Source organism: Parasteatoda tepidariorum, chromosome 3 (assembly GCF_043381705.1).
Source record: "Parasteatoda tepidariorum isolate YZ-2023 chromosome 3, CAS_Ptep_4.0, whole genome shotgun sequence".
Taxonomy (NCBI): Eukaryota; Metazoa; Arthropoda; class Arachnida; order Araneae; family Theridiidae; genus Parasteatoda; species Parasteatoda tepidariorum.
Window position 1 is genome coordinate 66407421 of NC_092206.1, and position 19672 is coordinate 66427092.

At 32.8% G+C, this 19672-nt stretch overlaps 1 protein-coding gene across 1 annotated transcript in view; it reads left to right on the forward strand.

Annotated features, from left to right (window-relative positions):
* Window positions 1-2718: 2718 nt before the first annotated feature.
* The window catches only part of LOC107454407 (serine/threonine-protein phosphatase 6 regulatory ankyrin repeat subunit B), a gene marked incomplete at its 3' end in the record, with an annotated part of 33797 nt that continues 16843 nt past the window's right edge, over window positions 2719-19672 (forward strand). Inside the window, exons 1-2 of the mRNA XM_071179214.1 lie at window positions 2719-3034; window positions 10066-13181. Of these exons, the coding sequence (XP_071035315.1) occupies window positions 10284-13181 (2898 nt within the window). The remainder of the gene's footprint in view (window positions 3035-10065; window positions 13182-19672) is intronic.

Genomic DNA, 19672 nt, shown 5'->3' on the forward strand with positions numbered 1-19672 from the left:
CGTAGGGACCGAGGGTGTGCGGTATTGGTCCTCGTTAAACTGTGCTACCGTAAAGTGCTCGACTTCGCGCGCAGGTCGTCGGGCTACCGAAGCAGGGGTTCCATCCCCTCCGCAGAGGATCAAAATTGTGATGGCATGTCTTCGGATCATCCTCCGGGATGATTCCCAGATCGTCGCCAAAAGCCCATTGTGCAGCTCTAGTGCGACGTAAATTAACAACAACAACGTTTGCGTGCCTGACTGAAAAGTCAATGGTTGCGGGTTCGAATACCGCTCAGGGCATGGATGTTTCTCTCTATGGGTTGTTCTCTATTGTGTGAATGTGGATAAACGGTTAGTGTGGCGTGGGTAATGCTGCTCGCCTCCGTGACTTAGGTTCACAGCTGCCCACTGGGTCACGTTAAATGAGTAATACTTCCGTTATCTTTCTAGGTGAAGGACGTAAAAGGTCAGTGCCTGCTATTAGAATAAAAAACAATTACCTAAATGTATACATGTTTTATTCAGGCATGATGCAGTTAAAAAAAAGCCATTTCCAAGAACCATATGACGGACCCTCTGCTGTTGTTTCTGAAAAACTGATCACAAATTGCCGAAACAATAGAGGCTTATGTGATTCGATAGACAGTGCCAAACCAGCGTTTCTAAAGGCTAATATGCAAGACGTCGCTGGCTTACTACCTCGTGCAATCGACTCTGAACCACAAAATGTCGACCTGCTCCTAATCGAACAACAAGCCCTGAACGTCATGAGATTTTCCCCCAAAGATTACTACTTGACTGATTAAGGACTACTTCCTTACCCAATTCAAGCACTGGGAAGAGGATATTGCGGCGATTCATAATGTAATTCGAAAAACTTTGTGAGCCCAGTGTTTCTCTCATCAACTCTTTGTATCCGCTTCAGCTTCACACCTTATTTCCACTTGCAGGTTTAGGCTAAAATGCTCGTAAAACTAGTTTAAGATGGCTAAAATGAACCTTTAGAAAGATCAAACCTGCTAGTGGAAACAGAGTGTTGTAATTCATAATATAATTCGGAGAAGTTTGTAAAAACTGGAATACAAACAAAGAGAGCGGGTAGAAAATAACAACACACGCTTATGGCATCGCGTTCATATTCTTGTAATTATTTGTGTATTATACTTAAATAAATATGCTATATAGAGTTATTAATAACTATGTTATAACCACAAGGGTAAAACAATGACGACTTTGAATTCCACCATAACCCTAGACTTATCTTGGCGATGTCCTTCTCTAACTTGTGCTCTCTGTTGTTCAACTTGAAGGTCGTGGTAGCCCAGTAATTAGAAAATCACACTCCGGTCCGGAAGAACCGGTGGTTCGATCCTCGACTCCGTTGAGACCCAACGAGTACACGTGATATGCGTGCTCTCAAAATCTGCGGAATCGACAGTCCTGTGGTGTGTTGCTGAGCAGTACAATAGGTACAGGGAGCTGGAGAAAATTTCCTTCACCTTCAAATCAATGTCTAAATTGAGTAAGTGGCCTCACAAAATTGTGATGCCATGTCCACGGATCACCCTCAGGGATATTTTCCAGACCGTCTCCAATAGCCCATTGTGCAGCTCTAGTACGACGTATTTCAGAGTACCTACTTGTTAAACATGACAATGAATTACATACGGTACTTTGTAAATGGCACACAAACCTGCATATGTATAACAATAAATATATCAATGTCAATAAACGGATCAATATTGCCTAGTTATGTAGCTCGAATATCAATGTTATCAGACGAGAAATAAATAAATAGAGATGCTAAAGTGATTTTCTCTTCCCGTTTTCAGGATGGGATTCACTATTCTTTATTGGAGATTTCCTGCTGAGCTAGTTCACTTGGTTATCTGATCAAGTAATACATGTAGTTTTCGTGCAGCTGTAGCTATTTATGACATTATCTTAAAATGTTTACTTTGTTAACCCCCAAAATCAACCTTTCGTTCACGACTTCACCCTGTTGGATTTTCCTTTACCTTGGTTTATGGCAAACTCTTCTTTTTTGACGTCCCGCAGTGGACTGATAGTTAAGACACGGTTCCCAGCAGATCACCGAAGTCAGGCATCACTGGCTACGGTCAGTGAGCGGGTGGGTGACCACTTGGATCAGTCTGCGTAGGGACCGAGGGTGTGCGGTATTGGTCCTCGTTAAACTGTGCTACCGTAAAGTGCTCGACTTCGCGTGCAGGTCGTCGGGCTACCGAAGCGGGGGTGCCATCCCCTCCGCAGAGGATCAAAATTGTGATGGCATGTCTTCGGATCATCCTCCGGGATGTTTCCCAGACCGTCGCCAATAGCCCATTGCGCAGCTCTAGTGCGACGTAAAGTAACAACAACAATAACAACAACATCTTTTTTGACATTCTAAGTTACAGTCACTCGAAAAAATATTTTTTCGAGTGACTGTAATAATCAAGCATTTTTTCCCTACTATAAAAGCTATAAGCGCATTTATAACGCAAAAAGCTCTTAAATGGATCGTTTATCATTTATTCACTAGGGGGCCTCCCTGACCGAGCGGTATCACCGGCCAAACGCTGTGCAAAGCGTGGAGGTAGCAGGTTCGATTCCCGTCGTAACCCTGGATGTATTCTTTGTGATGTCCTTTTCTGAATTATTCCATCTGTCCTACTTGACAGAGGCTTATAAGCCTAAATTGAGCACACAAGCCTGCAAATGTATGTACAATAAAGTAATTCGTCACGAGGATAAACTGAAATAAGTAGTGCGATTATTGATTAATGCGCCCCTTAAAGCCGGAGTTCTATCCATGAAACACAAATAATAACTTTTTACGAACGAGAGAGAGTTTAAACTGTTGGTGCACACATTGAATTTATTTTTCGAAAAACTTTTTCTTAAGGAATTTTTTTTTCGCGTTGACTTGCGTAATGTTTCATTTTTAGCATGTCTATGTTTGTTCCGCGAAATCTAACGTTCGAGCCACTCAAGATCTTCGCAATGTATGCTTCTGAAATTTCGTTCTCTATTGTATATTTATTTAGCTGAGGTAAGTTGACAATATTGACGTTTAAAATTATTTTTAATTTGAATGAAATTCATATATTAAAAATTATCTTTTATTAATTTTTCTTAGAATATGTTTTGAAAACTTTAAATTTATCGGGCAATTTTAATTAGTTATTTAACAATTTCTAATGTTCGAAAATTATTGTAAAAATTACACTTTAATGTAAATTTTAGTTATCCAAAATTATTATTTAATACAACAAATTCTGTTTGTATGCTTTGTATTGACTGCTGTATATTTGTAATTGGGAATTTCGAATGCTGAAACTCCAAATGGAAAATAAAAAAATTAGTTTGTGTTAAATTCTGTAAAGAAGGTAACATTCTTCAAACGTTAGAAAATACCAAGTATAGTCTTAATTTATATTACTTAAATAAATTGCCTCTGATAAGAATAAGAAAAAGATCTTCTCAAATTTAGATCAAAATTAAAGTGTAAGCATTTGTGTTTATCAAATTCTTTTTAACATTGACTTTGCTTGAAATATAAATATGGTTGCCCAATTTAGTGTTGAAATTAGTTTTCGAAAATATTTCTTTAATAAAGTATTATAATGGTTAAAAATTTATTTGCATTCGCATTTACACATATGTATTAACTATCAATTGAAACTTCGAGAATCAACATTGTATTGTATGGCTAGGCTGACAATCATCTATCAAAAGTAAGATCAGGAGAAATTGTAGTTAATATATCTTATATACTAGTGAGTGGGAATTGAATAATTGTAGTGGTTTTTCATGCTGCAGTATTTCAAAATATTTGATGCTTATTTTTTCTACATTCCAATGGAACCAATAAGGATTATTATGACAGTTTAAATAAGCCAAGTAATGGATACTGTTACGTAATGGGATACCTGTAAATGACGTTATGTAGGTATCTCAAACCTGATTGGTTGTTGAAACGTGGCATTTAAATTAGCGCCTATTCTCTCCTTTCTATTTCGAAGAAGCCAAGCCGTTCAAGTATCAATTCTATTAATTGAGACATTCTATGTTCTTTCGCATATACTTCAATACTTTCAGTACATATTTTTTACTTTGCACAAAGATAGACTCGAAGTTATGTAGAACATAAACTATGCATCGAAGTTGCCAGGTACAAAAAACAAAATTTTATCACTGTTACAATAAAATATACAAGCAAATAAATATAAGTTAAGTAAAATACATAGACTAGAAACAATTATATTTAAGCAATTTCGATGTGTGACAAGGAGCTGTATTTAATTAACTTCAAATTAATTAACATTCTAACCTATGGGGGAAACTTAGCTCAACTTTAACACGTCATTTAGCTTATAAACGATCAGCTGGCGCTGACGTTTTAGATGACATTGTGGGTATCTGTGATCTTCTTGAAGTGCATTAATCTAATTAGCGAATTTCTAGAAAATTAAACAATTTAAAATCAACGGTCAATAGAAGTTGAAAAACTAAATTGTGTACTAAAAAGCAAAAATAATGGGAAAAAAAATTCTTTTTTCGTGGTTAGTTTTTAACATCTTGATTCGGCTTCAACTTCGGCATCATTCTCGGAGATTTTATTAAGATGTGCTTGTTTTGCTGAACATAGTAGACTAAATACCTGGGAATTAAAAAATTCAATTCCTTTTAGCTTCAGTAGTTACTCCAATAAGTGCCTTTCAGCTTTGCGCATCATATAGCAAGGCTAATATTATTGTTTATATATTTTTACTAGTGCAATTCCAGTTATTCATAGACAATAAAAATAGTAAATAATCAATTGCCAATGACGGAACAGACAAAATACCACCATTGCCAAAGCAAAAATAATGCCATATTTTATTTATTGCTAGATGAATACTCGTTTCTCGTAAAGAGTGAAAAAGAAAGAATCACTGCATCAAAATCAAGTCCAAAACTGAAAGACATATATTGAAACAATTAGTAAAGCTAAAGTAATTTGAGTGTCCTTTGTATTTATTATTATGCATCGTCCTTCCCTGTAACTTTGCGTTATTAGATTTAGTAAAACACATTTTAAGTAGTTCGGCCCATAAAAATGAAGATCGTCTTTATTCGGTACCATCTGGCACAATGCTGTTGCTCGAGGTCAAATCGTGACGTTTTAAATTAACCGCATTCAAGAAATTATCTGCAGTAATATCTTCGAGAGGTCGTAATAAACTTNAAACAAAATTTTATCACTGTTACAATAAAATATACAAGCAAATAAATATAAGTTAAGTAAAATGCATAGACTAGAAACAATTATATTTAAGCAATTTCGATGTGTGACAAGGAGCTGTATTTAATTAACTTCAAATTAATTAACATTCTAACCTATGGGGGAAACTTAGCTCAACTTTAACACGTCATTTAGCTTATAAACGATCAGCTGGCGCTGACGTTTTAGATGACATTGTGGGTATCTGTGATCTTCTTGAAGTGCATTAATCTAATTAGCGAATTTCTAGAAAATTAAACAATTTAAAATCAACGGTCAATAGAAGTTGAAAAACTAAATTGTGTACTAAAAAGCAAAAATAATGGGAAAAAAAATTCTTTTTTCGTGGTTAGTTTTTAACATCTTGATTCGGCTTCAACTTCGGCATCATTCTCGGAGATTTTATTAAGATGTGCTTGTTTTGCTGAACATAGTAGACTAAATACCTGGGAATTAAAAAATTCAATTCCTTTTAGCTTCAGTAGTTACTCCAATAAGTGCCTTTCAGCTTTGCGCATCATATAGCAAGGCTAATATTATTGTTTATATATTTTTACTAGTGCAATTCCAGTTATTCATAGACAATAAAAATAGTAAATAATCAATTGCCAATGACGGAACAGACAAAATACCACCATTGCCAAAGCAAAAATAATGCCATATTTTATTTATTGCTAGATGAATACTCGTTTCTCGTAAAGAGTGAAAAAGAAAGAATCACTGCATCAAAATCAAGTCCAAAACTGAAAGACATATATTGAAACAATTAGTAAAGCTAAAGTAATTTGAGTGTCCTTTGTATTTATTATTATGCATCGTCCTTCCCTGTAACTTTGCGTTATTAGATTTAGCAAAACACATTTTAAGTAGTTCGGCCCATAAAAATGAAGATCGTCTTTATTCGGTACCATCTGGCACAATGCTGTTGCTCGAGGTCAAATCGTGACGTTTTAAATTAACCGCATTCAAGAAATTATCTGCAGTAATATCTTCGAGAGGTTGTGATAAACTTTTTACGTGGTATCTAAATAAAAAATGCACAGTATTGATGCAATTTTAATAGGCACCAAATTTACTATAAAAATACTTTGTACCTATATAAATATATTTAGNTGTAATGAGGCTTTTTTTTGGTGCCGTGTAAGAGAAATATAGATATAGATTTAGTGCCGATTAAACTGCCCTAATTACAGTATAACCGGTAGTGCATTGTTACCAAAAATAATCATCTTTGGCATCAATAACACTTTAGAAATTTTTTTAAGTTTCTGTTTTTCGTTTGATTCTCCGGAACTTAATCTTTTGGGAGTAGATAAAAAATCTAGTACTATAAACCACATTAAATGCCTATACTCGTGAATTTGGCGTTTGTTAAAACAGCAGCTATTAACAATACCAGTAAAACAAATTAGCAAAATTATCAATGATGTCAATATGTTCATATAGTGTAATCATAGAGAGATTTTCTACAATTATTTGAAGAGTTTGATCTCCATTTACTTAGATCTTTAGAATATAATTTATTTTCTTTATTTCAATTAATTACTTAGTTATTATTTGGACTTTAAATTGTTTGGTTTTGTAGAAATTATAGTTTTAAAAGCGCAACCAGGAACAAACTAAGCAGATTTTTGAACTATTAATTCGCTCTTTCATGCATTGATCTGTGAGATTAAATCATATAACGAATAAAAATAATGAAATATTGAAAATCGTGCAATAAACTATTTTGGGGGAAAATCTTGCTGAGATCTTACAAGCATCTAATTTTTTAAACAGTTGAAAATAAACTTGTGCAATTAAATTTATTGCTGTGTCTAATGCGAAACTCGTTTGAAAAATTCATTTTTCAAACATTCCTGGTAAACAAACTGAATTTTAGTATCAGGAGCTTAAAATAGGTACGTCTTTTCAGAATTTTTAGAATCTTAGTATATACAATTCTGGATTTTAAGAGAGAAACTCAAACTTTACTTATTCAACTTTTCTTCGGCGTTTACTAAGTACTTTTGTCTGTCCTTGAGTCGAAAAGTTGTCTTGAATCTTCAAAAAAGTGTGCGCTTAGGGCCTGAAATTTGGACATCGATGACAAAGAGCAATATTGGTCCCCTATCCTATAACTCGTTTAACAATTTCAATTTGTAAGTTCATGAAAATGTTTGAAAAGTGAATTTTTAGTGCTAGTTTAGCATTAGCCATTGTTATAAATTAAACTATAGGCAGTTCCTTATTGAATCCCAAGAAACTAAAGTGATTCTTTCACACTTGATAAAAAATTTCATTTGCTTCAAAAATATACGAAATGGGAACAACAGTTGACAAGTTTCAAGCACTCAAAAATACCTGCAATTCTCAAGACTAAATGACTAGGAATAAGTGATTTAAAATACAAAACGTTTTATTTCTGAAATCACCTTTGCTTCTTCTCATTCTCGTCTGATAAATCTTGAAAATGGGGGCCAACTTTTGAGCGCTTGAAACTTGTTAACTGTTATCTCCATTTCGTATAATTTTGAATCAAATGACGTTTTTAATTAGGTATAAGCAGTTCTGGTAGGTTTATGAGTTTATGGCACTTTCCTTAATGTGTAAATATTTTTTTTAAAACCCCATGATCAACATGGATAGCGTAGCTACGTCACTGAATTAGTATTCCTAAAAATGTCTGCAAACACAATTTTTATTCATAGTTCTGATTTTCGAACATTTTTTTATAAAATTAAAAAATTTTTGTTTAAAACGCATACTGCAAAAGAAATAAAATCAAATTTGAATTGTTGTAGTTTAAGAAGCATAATTTATCACAAATATGGAATTTTTGCTGCGGCACATCTTTTAATCTTCCTGAAAATGATTTTTCCAAAATGTAAGATGAAAATGTAAGATAAGAATAATGAATCGTAAAATATACAGTATTCTTATACTAATCCTACAATGAACAACATGTTATTCTTAATCATACCCCCCCTTATTTTAAGGGTAGGGAATCCAAATATGTAAAAATGTGCTTATTCAGAGAAAGGACGTGTTTGTGCTCGATTTTTAAATTAAGAGTTAGCTCTAATTAATTAACATATTTGAAGTAACCCCCCCCCCAGGAACCATTAAAATTGACACTTAGGACGCAAAAATCCACTCATTACAACGACAATTATTCAAGGTAATATCTTTTATTTTGCGCACTATGCCTTTCCTCGACAGACTTCAAGTTTTGTCTCTTGCAATAGATGTGGGGTAGCTGCATTCTGTAAAATATAATCTGAATAATTTTATAAGTACAGCCTAAAGTTTAAACCTTTCAATATACATTGCATTTTTGAATATTTTCGAATACTTCAGTGGGAACTAGTTAACTCTGAACTAGTTAAGTGAATCAAAAAAAAAATTCCTATAAAAATTTTCCTATTCCTGTAAAGAATGAATTTTTATATTTATCATTACTTTATTCAACAATGATCGAAAAAATTTGGAAATGTTTTCGATCATTGTTAAATATAACTCTGAAATCATTGAAGAATTTTATAAATTACTCAGATAAATTTTTCTCGGTAACTATTTGACCGATTTCGCATTGTTGAAGTTACTTATCTTAAAACAATGTATAAATACGCATATTTCACTATTCTAAATTTTTCGAGGATCATAAATTCATGAAGAATAAATAAATATAAAATTTGTACAGGACAAAAAACATTTTATAAATTAAAATGTTTAAAGTTTTAAGACGGAAAAAACTAAGAAAACATTTATTTTCATATAAATAATGTTTTTTAAATACCCAACACTCCTCCATACCCAAAATCTACTAAAATCTCCCATTACATGAAGCAGAAATTTTTGAATTTTTTCCTGAATAATACATTTTAACTCATGATTTGTCAGTCATGGTGCCTAACTCTCTGAACAAACAGTCGAATGAGTGATCCGAAAGTAACCCAGGTTTTGACTGCATGCTGGAACATCATTAACGATGACTAGAGTTTCCTTTAAAATTCATCCTGCTTTAATGCTGCTATTTTATGCTAATGCTTTGGAGTTTTAGTTTTTTACCACAAGATGGCTCTAGCTTCATTCTTCCCATACCACGGAAACATCCGTTTCACTGCTGTAGTCTTTGTGGATTAAAATTTTCCATGAAAAGATTTGAAATTGAGTAAGTAATTAAAAAGCAGATTTTCGGTGCATCGAAAACTACATATGATGACGTTCAAATAAATATTGATTAAAAAGCTAACTTGCCTTAACAAACTTGAAACTATCTTCATAGCCTAACAATCATACTTCTATCGCTATGGAAGATAGTTATTCTCATTTACATTAGATACACAATCGCAATACCAGGATTTGGATAAATATGCTTATATGCATCAAAAATAAAACGGAATCCGTCCAATGGTCCTTGATAAATGAAATTTTAAAATATGCGACGTCCTCTCTTGACTTATAAAATTTAGTAGATGTCAGATACCACCATAATTTTAGGATCTTGAATCCATGATCTAAATCCGCAGAGCAAAAGTATCTTAATTTACAAAGAGTACATTTTTAAGTCTGATTTTGGAATTTATAATATCATCTATACAGTTTAATTACCATATTTTAGGAGTGATGCTTAAACCATTAGAATAGCAATGTGAAAATTTGACAATGAAAGGAAAGGTTTCCAATGTGCTCTGTTTCATTTGTTTACTTTTTTTTAGTTTTATGCATACTGTTAAATAAGAAATAAACACATTTCGATATACTACAGTCATACTCTTTTTAAAGATGATAAAAAAATTTCCTTTACTAATAGTTTTTTCTTTTTTTTTTTACAGAAGCAGAAAATTTGTTAAAAAATATTTCTTGAAAATATATAACCCACTTAATCACACCAACTTAAAAAGGAATATACCGAAAAGAAAAAAATATGCGCATTTCCATTAGTGATGGTTCTGTTTTTAGATATGTTGACAATTGAAATCAAATTGGCATACTATTACCGAATAATTTGCACAATATAACGAGTGAAAATATTACCGACTTTTCTTTCAAAATGGAAAACAAACGTAAGTTCTGTGATGTTGTCATACAAGAAGCAATGTTTATCATTAAACACGGTACGCTTGATGAGTTTGAACGCCTGTTAGAAGAAGGCCTTGATACTAATGCAATCATAGTCGAAAATCGTTGCAGCAAGATGATACACGTAGCATCTTATTTTGGCCGATGTGATATAATTGAATTGCTTATAACAAAAGGAGTTTGCGTTAGTGAAACTGATAAACAGGGGCGCAAACCCTTACACTACGCAGCAGAAAAAGGGCATTTAGAAATTGTAAAGATTTTAATCAGAAATGGGGCAAATGCGAGTGCTGGAGGAGGTGGTATAGGATCGAAATACTGCCATTTTGCATCCAGATTTGGTCGTAGGAACATTCTAGAATTTTTTTTCAGTGAAGGTGGTGATGCGAATGAAACTGATGAAATTGGTTGGACATTGTTGCACTATGCAGCTGTGAACAATGATGTGGATATTGTGGAATATCTAGTTGATAATGGTGCTAATATCCATGCAGAGCAATTTGCTACAGGTATGAAACCTATGCATATTGCATCAGAATATGGTTGTGAAAAAGTTGTAGATTATTTTTTACTTAAAGGAGCAGGTGTTGACACAACTAATAAATTCTGTAACACCTCATTACATTTAGCTGCATCTGAGGGAAAGCTTGAAACAGTTGAGGTGCTTTTGAAACATAAAGCCAACATTCATGCTGCTGATGAAGATGGTAATCAAGCAATTCATCTTTCTTCAAAATATGGACACAGAGATGTACTAAATTTCCTTCTTCATAGTGGTTCCAATGTTCAAGCTGTCGGGGAAAATTTCTGTACGCCTCTACATTTTGCAGCATTAAACGGGCATCTGAATTTAATTCACGATCTTATTGAAAATGGAGCTAATATAAATGCCAAAAACAAATATGGTGAGTCTTCGTTACATTTAGCAGTCAAATCGGGCAATGTTAATGCTGTAGAATATTTCCTCACCCTTGGATTAAAAATAAATGCCCGAGATGATGATTATGGCTGGACTCCATTGCATTATGCTTCGCGATGCGGCCATATAGGAGTTATTGAACTGTTAATTAATAATGGTGCTGACGTCAACGGCAGAAGTAATGGTGGCGAAAAGCCTATTCATGTGGCGGCTAACAATGGGCATACGCAAACAGTTGAGTTTTATATCAATAAAGGATGTGATGTTAATGAATTAAATACGAAATACCATTGGACGTGCTTACACTATGCTTCTCGAGAAGGTTTTCTTGAAATGGTTCAGTATCTTTTTGATAAACATGCCGATATTCACGTTGAATGCAGTGATTATGGAAAAGCTATTCATATCGCTGCTATAATAGGACAAACTGAAATAATAGAATTTTTTATTTCTATTGGAATGAGCATTGAGGAGCCCAGCAGTAAAAAATGGACACCGCTTCATTGGGCTTCAAAAGGGGGTAAATTAGAAACGATTGAATATTTAGTTCAAAATAAGGTAAATATATTCGCAAAGACTTATGAAAATTATAGCGTGTTGCATCTGGCTGCGAAACATGGACACAAAAATGTAATAGAGTATTTCTTGAATTTAGGGCTTGATTTTAACGAACGGAATAAAAAAGGTTGGCAACCTTTACACTATGCTGCAAGGAAAGGGGCCGTTGATATTGTCAGTCTCCTTGTCGAAAAAGGTGCTGATTATGATGAAATGTTTGGGAGAGTTGCCAAACCTCTACACGTTGCAGCTCAAAATGGTCACGTAGAAGTTATTAAAACTTTTATTGAACTTGGGCAAGATCCTAACTCATTTGAACCAGGTAATAATACTCCACTGCACAAAGCTGCCGAAAAAGGCACAATTAGCGTTATAAATTTTCTAGTGGAAAAGGGAGCAGACTCTCACATTATAAATTCAAAAGGGGAAAAACCCATTCACATAGCTGCGCGTCATGGTAACAAGGAAGTTGTTGATTTGTTTCTCAATATGGGTATTAGTGTAGATGAAAAGAGTAAAGATGATTGGACACCTATGCATTACTCCATTACGTATCATCAGTTAGAGCTTGTAAAATATCTAGTGAATAGGGAAGCAAAACCGAGTTTAGACATTAAGAATATAGAAGGTGAAACGCCATTGCATTTAGCTTACAAAAATAAACGCACTGATATAATGATAATGCTATTAGAGGCAGGAGCAAATCCTGATATCAAAGACAATGGCGGCCGTACATTTCTCTATTATTATATCCATGAATATGTTGAACGTTTAGTTTCGTATGATGATGATAGAAATCCACTGAATGCTGAAAGTATCTTGAGTAAAATAACTTGTTTTACTGATATCGATGATAAAGGAAATAAATCTGCTGTCCATCTGTCAGCTGAAGGTCTTTGGAATTTAGATTTTTTTAAACTAATCTTAAGCCACCAAAAAGATGTCAATGTTATTGATGCAAATGGTGACACCCCTTTAAACTACTTAACTGAAGAATGGGCTCTTTCTCAAGGGGAAGATTGTATTTCTTTCATCAATCATCTTATTGATAGTGGTGCTTATTTCAAACCGGAAGATTGTCAAAGAATACTAGAAAATCATCAAGTAAGAGATGTGCTTTTTACTGACGTAAACTTGTGTTCTAAGTCAATAGTAAACAAATTCAATAAGGTCGAATTGCCAGCTTTGTATCGTTCACCAGTGCTTTCATACCTACCTCCCATCGATAAAATGAAATTAAATCGTCCTCAAATTCAAAGCATAGAAATAAATTTAGAAAAGGAAATACTGAACAACGGGTATTGTGATGTATCTACAATGCTACCACCATTGCTTGTTATTGCTTCAGTGGTTTCTCTTGCCAAGTATTATGGACAGTCTCACGAACTCAAATAATAACAGAAATAGCTATTTTTGGAAAAGTTTTCTTTGTATTTTGCTCCTTGTTTTAATGTATTGATCTTAGAGTTTGTAAGTTTTCATCAATTCCTTGCAACACGTTATAAATCAAATTCTCGTTCAATTGTTTTGTAACTTAACTTTTGCTAACTAACAAATTATAAGGCATACCTTTCCTCTAATTAATTATTTACTTATTATTTAAATTATGATGTAATATATTTAATGCCTCAACTTCTTTGTTTACGAAATCAAGTTTAAAATGAGAGATTGATACACATAGAGCTATATATTTAATAAATAATTTGTTATAACTTTTTTAGAAGCACTAAATAACCTATCTCGGGTCAATAATTCGGGAACACTCTGTTGTGCTCAGTGGAAATTTTCATAAAAATCACTACTGCAGCTCACTTACTTCATTTTCTCTGTCGATATCATGTATTTCCCCATGATTTTATTGCAGCAGATTGAATTTCCGCTTAATACTTTATTCTCAGCAACAGGAAATTACTCTATAAATGAATATATTACAGCACTTGTCATCCTATGTACGTTTTCTTAAAGTTTCCGAGATTTTAAAATTAATATTATTTAATCTTTATGTCTTACTACAATTCTATATAAAATTGCCAATGATTTACTTTTAAAGTCTATTAGATACAGTCTTTTTTATATTGGGAAATATTGTATTTCTTGGAGGAAATCCATTTTTAGAAATCAGAAGCATTTGGTGGAAAAAGGTAGTTACAGATGTTGATCTCCAAAGCATCTCCTCTGTTTTCTGAAAGGTGGAGAGTTATCCAGTACATATATAGGCTTCTTCTAAATCTTGGAATAAGAAACTCGAGTTTAGAATTGAGCAATGGGAGAAACTTTATATCGGGATACATTATCACTGAGACATATCAATACATCATGATATAACATACCTTTGAATAACTTTTTATGTTGATTTTTATAAAAACATGAATGCTTTGCTAATTTTTTTTCTAAATTAAAATAATTGAGTTGAATTGATAAATCACCAAATTCTAAAAGAAAAAATAACGTAATCTTTGTTTTAATTATTTTGGGAAAAACAGTTTTAGAGGTTTAAAAACAGTAGCAAATTTCTATGAAAATATTTAACGGGCATTAGAGAAAAAAATAAAATTAATCTTTAACTGAAAAAAAAAGTTATAAAATTTTTAAAAGCACCGCTTACAAAACATCTTATTTCAATGAATTATTAAAGATGGATTGACTTATTTCAAACCGAAAGATTGTCAAAGAATACTGGTAAATCATGAAGCAAGAGAAATGCTTTTAACTGATGTAAAGTTGTGTTCTAAGTCTATAGTAAAAAAATTCTATATAGTGGATTTTCCAGCTTTGTATCGTTCACGAGTATTTCATATCTAGCTTCCATCAATAAAATTAAATTAAATCGTCTTTAAATTCAAATCATAGAAATAAATGTAAAAAAGGAAATCTTAAACAATTGGTATTGTGATACTATGCTACCACCATTGCTTGTTATTGCTTCAGTGGTTTCTCTAGCCAAGTATTATGGAAGCGAACACAAATAATAACAGAAATAGATATTCTAGGAAAAGCTATATTTGTATTTTGTTCCTTCTCTCAATGCATCGATTTTAGAATTTGTAAGTTAACCTCATATTCTTTTCACATGTTATAAGTCAGCATGTGACCTTATCAGTATTGATATGAATCAGTTTTTTTATATTTATTTATTAAGCGCTCGTTATTGCTATGTGGCTTCTCTATACAGGTATTATGGACAGTTTATAATCAAATAATAACATAAATTGTTTATGATTAAAAGGTGTGGTCACCCACCGGGAAAACATGAAATGATCAGAGAATTTTCTATACTAGAAAAGTCAGGAAAATTCAGATAAAAATCAGAAAATTTATTTCTATTAAATAGCTGGACTTCTCTTTACTCTTTAAAAATATCTCTCTGCGTTCGATCAAAGTAAAAATAGAAGTATATATAACATACATGTATATTGTAGTTAGAATCAGATTTCACTTAAGATTTATTTTCACATTTTCAGAGAAATTAAGAAAATAGCACTCACTTTTTTAAAATTCGACCTTCCTTAAATGTTTCAAATATAATTCGATATCTTACCGAACATATCACAAAAAAAAATTTATATTTATTGCTTTGACTAAAATTCTATGAACATGTTTCAAACGCTTCGGATCTTCATAAAGATTCGAAGCTAAAACTTTATCGTTTCTTGAAGAATGCTAACCACATATTTCGTGATTTTTTTTCACAAAATTGAATTCGTCGTCAAATAAAATTTTGGCCTTTATAAAAATAGCTGGAGTACTTAAAAACAAATAGAGCTCAGGTTTGGATAACAATACAAGCTATTTCTTGACAGTTACAAATACAATTTATCGGCAAATAGACATTTATCATCCATAGAAATGTGGACTAAATTATCGACTTAAAGAAGTTTTTTGCCTATTAATTACATAAATTTAAATAGTTTTCTGACCGCTATAAAAAGAAATTATCAATCACAGTTGCGATAGCTTTCTCATTAATGTTTCGAGCAGTACTTGTGACATTACAAGATACAACTGCTTTCTGAACTCTGCCAAAATATAAAATACCATTCAAAATCATGACTCCTTTCCTACTAGCTAGAGTGCTTAAATTTAACTAAATCTCCATGCCTAATGCCAAGACAAGTTATTTTTATTCTAAATGGTTGCTTAAAAAGCCTATACATTATATGAATATATTGGTGTAGGCATATGTTTAACATGAATTGATTGTACTTACAATGTACTATGCATAAATGTATATGAATTCATTCTTTATGCATGCCTAGATTTGCATTCTGTATGTACTTACCAATATACATATACTTACGCATGTGAATACATACACAGGTAGACTTATGTACTCACAATTTACCTGTGAATGTAATGTCTGTACGTTCATACGCACATACAATTTATTGTACATACAAAGTACAGGTGTTAAACTTTACCAAGTAGTTATTTAGTTAGAGACAGGTCCATTCTTTCTCTCCGATTTTAAAAATTAAAAAATATCATTTTGGATAAAAATTTCAACAATTTTCTTTTTAGTTTTATTTAATTGCTGCTCCCCTGGTATTTAAAGTCATGCAATCCTAAATGCAGGAATTTAATTTAAATACCGAATAGTAAAATAGAATTCTCGAATAACATTTGATCTAATGATCGGATTTTCATGCACTAGGACTCAATCTAAGTGGTTTGAATGCCTTGTCCTTAATATATGGATTGATTAGTACAAAGAAAATTTCAAGTTACAAAATCTACTTTTTTGAATTAACTTTTATTTTGACTAGATACGCTTTCCTCAACATCAAAATAGATTAGGGGTGGAAAACTATTGTTCAAATTGTTTGGACCCCTTAATGTTGATTTCACTTTTTAAGCATTTTGCTATTTATCTAAAACATTTTGCGTGAATCGAAAAATATTTGCTTAAAATTAAAAAATTCATTTATTTAAAGTCAGAAAACTAAAAGTTTAAGCATACGACTTTTTTGAAATCTGCTGACTCAGAAACTATTCGTCAAAATTAAAGTTTTTTGTCATTTAAGACTGCAATATTTATAAATATTAAAAGTATAAATAACATAAGATTAAAAAAAATTCGAATTGTTAAATAAACTAATCAATAATTATTAAAAACTTTATTTTGTAAAGAATTATCTATCTAAAGACGATTTTTATAATTGTGTGTAAAATATTTTTGATTCACTTAAAATTTTTTCGAGGCTTAGTAAAATACGAAAAAACTAAAATTAACTTTAGCAGTTCATCTGCTTTGCCGAAACTATTAGAACCATGTTTTTTCCGAATTTATCGCATGAAAGGTATGTTTATTTAGAGAAGGTACGTTTTTGTCTGATTTCGTAATTTTAAATATCATCTGGACTGATTAATTAACGTATTTTACTTTAGACCTTAAAACTGCTAACATAAAAGTCCTAGAACGCAATAATCCGATTGATCAAAAGTCATTCATGGAGTTCACTTTTTTATTTTGCGTTCTGTACATTTCAAATGTTAATGTCCAGAAAGATTGGGTATGCATTGTGCTACGTAGACAAAAGTGAAAAACAAAGTGATAAATGTACAAATCAGGTACCGAAATTGGCATATTAGAGAGCTTTTGCGTTACGTTATGTTAACGGAAGCTCGTAAAACTAGTTCAAGATAGCTAAAATTAATCTTTAGAGCGCTCAAGCCTGCCAGTGGGGATAGGGTGTGGTTATTCATAATATGATTCGAAAATTTTTGTAAAAAGTGGAATGGCAACAACTAAGTGAGCGGGTAGAAAACAACAACTGTCGGGTGGTCAGTTACAGGATGAGTTTCTCAAAAACTTATGGTTGCAACGTTTACCATCACAGATTTATCTTTTTCGTCCGAAAAATTAAATAATTTGGCTGAGGTTCCCGACAAAGTCGCGGATGTTGCGTTATCGGTTGCGGTGTTTGGCGCTACAGCTGCCTCTGTTGCCACTGCGCAATCCAGGATTTATCTAAACAAAATGCAGAATTATAGCTGCAAGTGGCTCACTTGTGACGCTACCGCACTAAGTAACCTTTTAGATGTAGGCAATCGTCACGCTCGGGAAACAAAAACAAAAAAACAGCACCAAATTAATTTTTGTTTCTATCATGCGCGTTTTCAGAATAATGCACATAAATATGTTCCACCTTGTGAATATTTGCAACCGCATAACACTCGCGATAGGCCTAACTATTCAAAGAATCAGGACAACTAGAATCTATGACTTTTTAAGAAATGATGCTTATTTGTATGTAACAAGAAATCTCATCAACGTTACTTTATTGATTCCGGTGCCTATATCAGTAACATTAGTATTATTCCTGAACCAAATATTCTCACTAAGCCCATCAAATTTGAACTTTTCGCCTCAAATGATTCAACGATAAAAACCTATGGGCAAAAACTTCTTGATCTAAATTTAAGGCTATCTTTCCTATGGAATTTTGTCATCCCTGACGTAAGCACCGCTATCATTGGTTTTTGATTTTCTCAATCATTTCGGATTAATCACCGATATTAAAAATAAACGTCTTATAGATCCCGATGCAAAATTGTCAACAAAAGGTGAAAGTTTTACAAGGCAAGATTTACAAATTAAAGCTTAAGCCGATACCCTGATTTCAGAAAATATATTTTAAGTTAATTTCCTGATATAACGACTTAAAACTTAAGACGTGATCTTCGGGCATTCGGTTAAAAAATAAAGCACAATGCATTTCACCATATTCAAACTACTGGTCATCCAAGTACGTGCTCGCGTCCGTAACGTAAATCAAGATCAAGAAGCGGCTGCCAAAGAAGAATTTCAAAACATTCTTGATCAGGGCATTATTATGCCTTTCAAATCAAATTTGAGTTCTCTTCTCACGATGACAAAAAAGACAAGAATTCTTGGTGTCAAAGGGGTGATTATCACGTTCTTCATAAGCAAACAAAGCCAGACTGTTATTCCATTCCGTACATAACAAGTTTTATACAAGTCAAGACCATTTCTACAAAACTTCATATCCAAAGATCCTATCATCACAATCCCATTCACCCGGAAGACATAAACCGACAATAATTACAAATTTTGGCTAGTACGAATTTGTTTTCGTGCCTCTCGGCTTATGTAATGCTGCTCAAACTTGGATGTGTTTTATACATGAAGTTTCAAGATACTATTGCCACGTATATTTATAGATGATATTCTTATTAAATAGCCAGATGCTGACTCTCGTAAAAACGGCAGATTCCATTAACAATTTTGAGCAAGTGACCTTAGATTAGGTGCATAATTAAATGAAATTACTAAAACCGGTTTCAAACCTTTAGGATTTTTTTCCAACCAAGTACAGTGCTTTCGATAGGAAGCTGCTCGCAGCTTATACCGCTATTAAATATTTCAGAAATATGGTTAAGGGACGAACGTTCATTCTGTATACTGACATTAGCTTTTGCCAAAAAGTTACATAAGGCTGGCCCGCGTTAGTTGCATCATCTAAACTTATCTTAATATGAGATGTGTTCCAGGTATTGATAATATTCCCACTTATGCATTTTCTCGCATAGCCACGTTAATTACCCCCTTATGTCACTAGTTACAAGGAGTTTGCACAACCCCACTAAGTAGATAATGAACTGAATGTACTAATTTCAGCTCCAGAGCAGTCTCTTACACTACAAAAGATACTAATGCCCTGCTCATCAATAGAACTCTACTGTGACATATCTAGTGGTTCGATACATCCATATGTGCCAGAACCTCTTCGGTAACAAGTGTTTCTTTCCATACAGTGAGAACAACAAACTTTCTCACTTGTCTATTACGCGGCTAGAGTATGGTTACATTAAATTTCTAATCCTGCGATGGCAATAATTCTTGGCCTCTTTTAGGGACGACG